This window comes from Mandrillus leucophaeus, unplaced genomic scaffold (assembly GCF_000951045.1).
Source record: "Mandrillus leucophaeus isolate KB7577 unplaced genomic scaffold, Mleu.le_1.0 Scaffold38, whole genome shotgun sequence".
NCBI classification, from domain to species: domain Eukaryota; kingdom Metazoa; phylum Chordata; class Mammalia; order Primates; family Cercopithecidae; genus Mandrillus; species Mandrillus leucophaeus.
The window spans coordinates 3,024,869-3,033,600 of record NW_012104031.1 but is presented as its reverse complement, the minus strand read 5'-3'; the positions used below and the strand labels follow the sequence as shown (position 1 = coordinate 3,033,600).

Genomic DNA, 8,732 nt, shown 5'->3' with positions numbered 1-8,732 from the left:
CCATCCGCTGGCCACGGCCAATGAGCGCCGCCACCGGTTGTCCCCACCTCCCTGGACCTCCTGAAAAAGGCGGCCCGGGGAAAGTCCGGGCAGAGCCCGAGCAGCGGCCAGGGCAGCGCTGGCTTGTGGACCCGTACTTCCCACCCGAGACCTCTCACTGAGCCCGAGCCGCGCGCGACATGAGCCACGGGAAGGGAACCGACATGCTCCCGGAGATCGCCGCCGCCGTAGGCTTCCTCTCCAGCCTCCTGAGGACCCGGGGCTGCGTGAGCGAGCAGCGGCTTAAGGTCTTCAGCGGGGCGCTCCAGGAGGCACTCACAGGTGAGCGCGTGCCGAGGGGCCTGACGCCACCGGGGGTCGGCCCCCTTCCTGCCAGGGCCGTCTTTCCTTTACTTCTGCGGCAGGGTCACCCACAGGAGCAGCTCTGGGACTCGGTGGCCCTCCTCCGACCCCCGGGGCGGCCCGCAGTCCCTAGTTTCCTGGGTCCTCCTCCCCAGCCCTGTGCTCGGGTCTCGGCCCGTGGCTGTTCTGATGGGGCGCGCCCCTCCACGCTCTCGGAGGCGCAAACCCTGGTCCTGGAGTGCCAGCCCGAGTCCCCAGCTTATGCCCCGGTCTCATTACGGGCTCGTCTCCCTCGCTGGACCCTCGAGATCTTAAGGCCCTCGATGGATGTTGTTGCGGGCCGCCCGGTCGGCCGAGGGGTCCTGATGAGGGAAGAAGGTGCAGTCGAGCCTTTTCAACGACTCAGAGTCCCAGTGCCGTTCTTCCTGCCGGTCGGGGTGCGCTGTGCCTGGGGCAGTCCACTGGCTGCTGACTCGCTTCAAGTTGGAATTTGGGCCCCCTTTGTGTTCTCTTTGGTTCCCCTTAGCCATCTGCCACCTATTGTGGTAGGGAGGAGAGCCTGGTAGCTGGTGACCCTGCCCTGCTGGCCTTCGAGTGGGGAGGTGAAGAGATAAGCAGCCCGCTCGCTGGCTGGGGAGAGACCTCTCTCCCAGCTGTTTCTAGCTGGTTGCTGTCAGTTTGGGGAAGCGATAGCCATCTCGGAACGCACCCACACAGACCCTGCCTTCTGAGAAAAACAGATGTTTCATCAAAACAACCCAGTTTTCACTCCCTTGGGCACTGCTAAGGAAGGTTCCCTGACTCTTCTGAAGGAAGCAGAGGGAACACAGGGTGGGAGGCCCAATTACTTGCTGTGGACCCAACAATGTTGGCAGCCTTCCTGGCCCTGAAACTTCAGCTCACAGGTCTCCAGAGGCCCTGCCTGGACATGCCAGCCCCAGTCACACCCTTCCCTCCTGAAACTGGGGGTGTGCCAAAAGCAATACACTGGCCACTGGAGAGTACCCCAGAGCTCTGGAATCCCCTCCCAACATACGCGCGCACACACACGTTCTGGAAGCAGGAAAGCAGATCTCTCCCGCTTCCATAAAATTTTCTCTGCTAAGTGGCAAGAGGGTCCTGGAACTCAGAGGAATCCACCTCCCTTACTTAAAGGGCCCCTTCCTCTCCTGTTCCTTGACCCTCCTCCCTGCTCTGTGGTAGTATCCATGGCCCAGCTGCTCTAACCAGGGCATCTCCCCCCGTCCTGTCTCCACAGAGCACTACAAACACCACTGGTTTCCTGAAAAGCCGTCCAAGGGCTCCGGCTACCGCTGCATTCGCATCAACCACAAGATGGACCCCATCATCAGCAGGGTGGCCAGCCAGATCGGACTCAGCCAGCCCCAGCTGCACCAGCTGCTGCCCAGCGAGCTGACCCTGTGGGTGGACCCCTATGAGGTGTCCTATCGCATTGGGGAGGACGGCTCCATCTGCGTCTTGTACGAGGAGGCCCCAGTGGCCGCCTCCTGTGGGCTCCTCACCTGCAAGAACCAAGTGCTGCTGGGCCGGAGCAGCCCCTCCAAGAACTACGTGATGGCGGTCTCCAGCTAGACCCGTCCGCCCCCGCCCTGGGCGCCGCCGTGCTCATGCTGCCGTGACAACAGGCCACCACATACCTCAACCTGGGGAACTGTATTTTTAAATGAAGAGCTATTTATATATATATTATTTTTTTTTTAAGAAAAGAGGAGGAAAAAAAAACCAAAAGATTTTTTTTAAGAAAAAAAATCCTTCAAGGGAGCTGCTTGGAAGTGGCCTCCCCAGGTGCCTTTGGAGAGAACTGTTGTGTGTGCTTGAGTCTGTGAGCCAGTGTCTGCCTATAGGAGGGGGAGCTGTTAGGGGGTAGACCTAGCCAAGGTGAAGTGGGAGACGTTTGGCTAGCGCCCCAGGAAGATGGGAGAGGGAGCGAGCAAGATTAGCAACTGTGAACAGAGAGGTTGGGATTTGCCCTGGGGGAGAAAGAGAGGCCAAGTTCAGAACTCTCTGTCTCCCCCAGCCAGACACCTGCATCCCTGGCTCCTCTATTACTCAGGGGCATTCATGCCTGGACTTAAATAATACTATGTTATCTTTTTCTTTTTCTTTTTCTTTTTAATTATACTTTATATTTCTTTTAATTTTCTAATGAGGTCCTGGGCAGAGAGTGAAAAGGCCTCTCCTGATTCCTACTGTCCTAAGCAGCTTTTCTTGAAATCATGACTTGTTTCTAATTCTACCCTCAGGGGCCTATAGATGTTGCTTTCCAGCCAGGAATCTAAAGCTTTGGGGGTTTTTGTTTTGTTTTGTTTTTTTTCTGAGGGGGGAGGAGGGAACTGGAAGTTACTGGGGTTAGGATGGAAGGGAACTCTGCACAAAACCTTTGCTTTGCTAGTGCTGCTTTGTGTGTATGTGTGGCAAATAATTTGGGGGTGATTTGCAATGGAATTTTGGGACCCAAAGAGTATCCACTGGGGATGTTTTTTGGCCAAACTCTTCTTTTTGGAACCACATGGAAGTCTTGTTGCTGCTGCCATGATCCCTTTGAGAGGTGGCTCAAAAGCTACAGGGAACTCCAGGTCCTCTATTACTGCCTTCTTTTCAAAAGCACAACTCTCCTCTCACCCTCTCCTCCCTCTTCCCTTCCGGTCGGGCCATGGAGCTACCCTATTTTCTAGGACAAGAGTTCTCAGTCACTGTGCAATATGCCCCCTGGGTCCCAGGAGGGTCTGGAGGAAAACTGGCTCTCAGAACCTCCTGATGCCCTGGTGGGCTTAGGGAACCATCTCTCCTGCTCTCCTTGGGATGATGGCTGGCTGGTCAGCCTTGCATGTATTCCTTGGCTGAATGGGAGAGTGCCCCATGTTCTGCAAGACTACTTGGTATTCTTGCAGGGCCGACACTAAATAAAAGCCAAACCTTGGGCACTGTTTTTTCTCCCTGGTGCTCAGAGCATCTGTGGGAAAGGTTGCTGTCTCTCTCAGTACAATCCAAATTTGTCGTAGACTTGTGCAATATTTACTGTTGTGGGTTGGAGAAAAGTGGAAAGCTACACTGGGAAGAAACTCCCTTCCTTCAATTTCTCAGTGACATGGATGAGGGGTCCTCAAAAGACCTCAAGTTTCCCAAACCGAATCACCTGAAGAAGGACAGGGCTAGGGCATTTGGCCAGGATGGCCACCCTCCTGCTGTTGCCCCTTAGTGAGGAATCTTCCCCCACTTCCTCTACCCCCAGGTTCCCCTCCCCACAGCCAGTCCCCTTTCCTGGATTTCTTAACTGCTCAATTTTGACTCAAAGGTGCTATTTACCAAACACTCTCCCTACCCATTCCTGCCAGCTCTGCCTCCTTTTCAACTCTCCACATTTTGTATTGCCTTCCCAGACCCTGCTTCCAGTCTTTATTGCTTTAAAGTTCACTTTGGGCCCACAGACCCAAGAGCTAATTTTCTGGCTTGTGGGTTGAAACAAAGCTGTGAATCACTGCAGGCTGTGTTCTTGCATCTTGTCTGCAAACAGGTCCCTGCCTTTTTAGAAGCAGCCCCATGGTCTCATGCTTAATCTTGTCTCTCTTCTCTTCTTGATGATGTTCACTTTAAAAACAATGAAACCCCCGAGCTGGACTGTTGAGCAGGCCTGTCTCTCCTATTAAGTAAAAATAAATAATAGTAGTATGTTTGTAAGCTATTCTGACAGAAAAGACAAAGGTTACTAATTGTATGATAGTGTTTTTATATGGAAGAATGTACAGCTTATGGACAAATGTACACCTTTTTGTTACTTTAATAAAAATGTAGCAGGATAAACTTGTGTGGTGTAGAGAAGATAAAATTCTCACATTGTACATTTGCGTTTCCCTTTCAGATCCAAATCCTTTCTTTGCGTTTAATAGTATTTCTCCTCAGTTGCACTCAATCTACAGCATGTGGGTGGCATAAAAGAAAAATCTGGTTGTATGGCTGGGCCATTTCCAAGCATCCCCTCTTCCCTGGAAAGTAGCTCGTTACTTCCCTGTTTTTTTTTTTTTTTTTTTTTCTCGTGTGTGTGTGTGTGTGTGTGTGTGTGTGTGTGTGTGTTTATTTTTTGTTTTTGTTTTGTTTTTGAGACAGGGTCTCGTTCTGTCGCTCAGGCTGGAGTGCAGTGGTGCAATCTCAGCTCATTGCAACCTCTGCCTCCTGGGCTCAGATAATTCTCCCACCTCTGCTTCTTGAGTAGCTGAGACTGCAGGCATGTGCCACCACACCTGGCTGATTTTTGTAATTTTTGTAGGGACGGGGTTTTGCCATGTTGCCCAGGCTGGTCTCAAACTCCTGAGCTCAAGTGGTCCCCCTGCCTTCGCCTCCCAAAGTGCTGGGATTACAGGCATGAGCCACCATGCCCAGCCTACTTCCACCTTTAATGAGGATTCTAATTTCCCTGTGAAGATGCTAGAAGTAACAGGGTTCTAGTCTGAACATTCCCTAGTCTAGTCAGATCTCCATCTTATGCATCTTGTTTTTTTGTTTTTGATAGTCCTTCATTTCATTCATTCATTCAGTCATTCATTCATTTAGCAAGCATGTATTGTCAGTAAGTGCTAGGCACTGAACATATTAAAAATGATTAAGACAGAGCCTGTCTCAATAATCAGGGTTTGGTAAGCAGCAGGTAATGAACTCCTTCCCAGGCTAAGGCAGGATTGTTGGCAATTCCCAGTAAAGGTGCTCTTGTCATCTCTGGGGCTGCCATTTGCTACCCACCATACTTGTCTTGTTAGACAACAGCAGCTAGTCCTCAGGATCTATGCACTGGAGCTGAATGCCAATGCTGCAGGTTAGCCAAAGAGCAGCTACTTCTGACAGCAAACACTGGAGTGAGAGCCAAAAGTTTGTGACCAATTTATAACTCCCTTTGGCTACATGCAAGGAAATAACAGTTTTTATCCTCCCTGACTTTTGAGTTCTTTCCATGAGATTTTTGACACAAGCCCAGAGTTTCCCACTGAGGGCAAGTACATTCCCGACCTGGTCTAGTTTTTTCTTGGCTGTAGGTGAGCTGTATTTATTTATTTATTTGTTTATTTATTTATTTGAGATGGAGTCTCGCTCGCTCTTGTCGCCTAGGCTGGAGTGCAGTGGTACGATCTTGGCTCACTGCAACCTCCGCCTTCCGGGTTCAAGCGATTGTCCTGCCTCAGCCTCTGGAGTAGCTGGGATTACAGGTGCCCGCCACCATGCCTGGCTAATTTTTGTACTTTTAGTATAAGAGACAGGGTTTCACCATGTTAGCCAGGATGGTCTCGAACTCCTGATCTGAGGTGATCTGCCCGCTTTGGCCTCCCAAAGTGCTGGGATTACAGATGTGAGTCACTGCACCGGGCGGTGACCTGTATTTAAACTAAATTTTACACATGTTGCTTCATATAAAATGACAACTCCCCCAACTTCATTTCATACCTCCATGACCTTTATCAACAAACATATAGTTTTCTCTAGGTGTGCTATGTTGGAGGTAGCCCAGGGAGACTGTGTGTGCTACGCCTGTATTGAGTGAGGAGGGTAGGGGAGCCAGGGATGGGGCTAGGGGAGGCCAGGTCATCTGTATCATAAATAGAATTTGGTTAAATTCATTGTATCAAGGGGTTGTTAATTGAAAGGAGTAGTCCCACTTTTATTTGTAGCTTCTGAAATAAATGTCTTAGACACTTGCTTGAGAGGACCTACTTTTTTGGATGTAAGGACAGGCTTAGTGTTGAGAGATTTTTGCCCACCCTCTTTTGAGCGTTTGCTACAAAGTCAGCATCTATCTTCCTGATTCCTAAAAAGCCTTGCTCATGAAGAATATTTCCTTGTTTAGTGGAAAGCCTGAAATTCAGGGAAGGTTGGAGACTGAGAGGACCCTTCACCCTCTTCTGTGTCTTCAAGTCAGGGGAGCCACAGCACGGCAGATTCGCCTTGGGGCCAGTCTCGGCTCTTGCTAAACTAGTAGTTCCTCAATTTACGTGAGAGCATTCTGTGATCAAGCAATGTGTTTTCTTTTTAGATATGAACCAATTTCAGTAAAACTGGAGCACACCCCTTGGCTACCTGGGGGTACAGGGGCACTGGCCTGAAATTGCTTGAAGAGTTGCAGTTCGTGGCTTTCATGTGTTCAGGGACTAGGCACTGGTTGGTCTGTTCTGCTTCCATCTTCTCCACTTGGTAAGCAGTGCCAGCTTGGGAGACCTGTGGCCAGTCAGCTGTTTTTGAATGATAATGCACCTCCCCAGAGAGTGCAGACAAGGCTCTGCACACTGCAGATTAAGAGCCCATCCTGGATCCTGATAAGGAGTTCTGGGTGGGGGAGTCCTTGGTGCTGCAACAAACAAGTCCCAGGAGGAAGAAACCCACTTCTGTAGGCCTGACTCCTGTAAGGAGCCTTTGGTAAGGAAGGTGAGGACTCAGGTGTCCTGGCCCAACAAAGATTGGTGCAACAGAAAGAGTTCTGGACTGCGAGGAAGAATGTATGGGTTGTGGTCCTGGTACTTCCTACCTAGCTGTGTGAGTTTGGACAAGTTCTTCAGCTTTTCTGTCTAAAAAATTAGGGGGTTGGCTGGGTGCAGTGGCTCATGCCTGTAATCCCAGCAGTTTGGGAGGCCGAGGCGGATGGATCACTTGAGGCTAAGAGTTCAAGACCAGCCTGGCCAACATGGCGAAACCCCATCTCTACTCTAAATACAAAAATTAGTCAGGTGTGGTGGCGTGTGCCTGTAGTCTCAGCTACTCAGGAGGCTGAGGCAGGAGAATCACTTGAACCTGGGAGGCAGAGGTTGCAGTAGCCGAGATTGAGTCACTGCACTCCAGCCTGGGCGACAAAGCAAGACTCTATCTCAAAAAAAAAAAAAAAAAAAAAAGCTGGGAGCGGTGGCTTACGCTTGTAATCTCAGCATTTTGGGAGGCCAAGGCAGGCGAATCACAAGGTCAGGAGTTCGAGACCAGCCTGGCCAATATGGTGAAACCCCGTCTCTACTAAAAATACAAAAAGTTAGCTGAGTATAGTGGCAGGCACCTGTAATTCCAGCTACTTGGGAGGCTGAGGCAGGAGAATTGCTTGAACCTGGAAGGCCGAGGTTGCAGTGAGCTGAGATTGCACCACTGTACTCAATCCAGCCTGGGCAACAGAGTCATACTCCGTCTAAAAAAAAAAAAATTAGAGCTTTGGATTAAATGACCTATGTTCTTTTCTTTGGCTATTTATTTATTTATTTATTTAGACAAGGTTTCACTCTGTTGCCCAGGCTGGAGTACAGTGGTATGATCACAGCTCACTGCATCCTCCATCTTCTAGTCTCAGGTGATACCCCTGCCTCAGCTTCCCGAGTAGCTGGGACTACAGGTGTGGGCTAATTTTTTGTTATTTTTTTTTTAGAGATGGGGTCTTGCTATATTGCCCGGGCCAGTCTCAAACTCCTGGCCTCAAGCAATCCTGTCTCAGCTTCCCAAACTGCTGGGATTACGGTTCTCACCCAGTCTTTTTCAGCTTTTGATTCTAAATCATCCCTTCCCGTTATACTGCCAATCACTGGGGGGCAAATTAGCATCATTATTGTTATTACTATCAGTTAGTTGAACTGAAAGGTAATTTGGGCTGGGAAGTACAGTAATTAATAACTTTTTGCTTGGGTCAGACTCTTGCCTGATAAGGTTTCAGTTTGCAAACACCGTGAAGCAGTACTACAAAGAGGTTAGGAGCTCAGGCTCTGGTGTTAGGCTGCCTAGGGAGGTTTAATCTCAGCTGTACCACCCACCTATCCACTGTGCAACCTGGTGGCTAGTGACTTCAACCAGGCCTCAATTTCCCCGAATATAACCCACTTCAAAATGTTGTTACGAAGATTAAATGAGATCCATAAGCTACTTATAATTGTCCTGGCACATTTAAGTACTCAACAAAAAGAGAATACTTGTTCTTTCTTTTTTTTTTTGAAACAGAGTTTCATTCTTGTTGCCCAGGCTGGAGTGCAATGGAATGATCTCCAGTCACTGCAACCTCTGCCACCTTGGTTCAAGAGATTCTCCTGCCTCACATGGGCAAGGACTTCATGACTAAAACACCAAAAGCAATGGCAACAAAAGCCAAACTTGACAAATGGGATCTAATTAAACTAAAGAGCTTCTGCACAGTGAAAGAAACTACCATCAGAGTGAACAGGCAACCTACAGAATGGGAGAAGAGTTTTGCAATCTACCCATCTGACAAAGGGCTAATATCCAGAATCTACAAAGAACTTAAACAAATTTGCAAGAAAAAATCAACCCCATTAAAAAGTGGGCAAAGGATATGAACAGACACTTCTCAAAAGAAGACATTTATGCAGCCAACAGACACATGAAAAAATGCTCATCATCACTGGTCA

The 8,732-nt window shown here is 49.3% G+C and overlaps 1 protein-coding gene across 2 annotated transcripts; it reads left to right on the top strand.

The window, feature by feature from the left end:
• Nucleotides 1–61: 61 nt before the first annotated feature.
• Nucleotides 62–4,164, top strand: BTG2 (BTG family, member 2). 2 transcript variants are annotated; one of them, XR_001007177.1, is made up of 3 exons: nucleotides 92–321; nucleotides 1,601–2,195; nucleotides 3,699–4,164. XR_001007177.1 is itself a non-coding variant. In XM_011990487.1 (2 exons), the coding sequence occupies exons 1-2, from the start codon at nucleotides 180–182 to the stop codon at nucleotides 1,933–1,935; spliced, it is 477 nt and encodes a 158-aa protein (XP_011845877.1). In that variant the 5' UTR covers nucleotides 62–179; the 3' UTR covers nucleotides 1,936–2,084. The 2 variants fall into 2 exon arrangements, 1 of the variants encoding a protein (XP_011845877.1); XM_011990487.1 differs by lacking the exon at nucleotides 3,699–4,164 and having other exon boundaries at nucleotides 62–321; nucleotides 1,601–2,084.
• The last annotated feature ends 4,568 nt before the right edge of the window (nucleotides 4,165–8,732 follow it).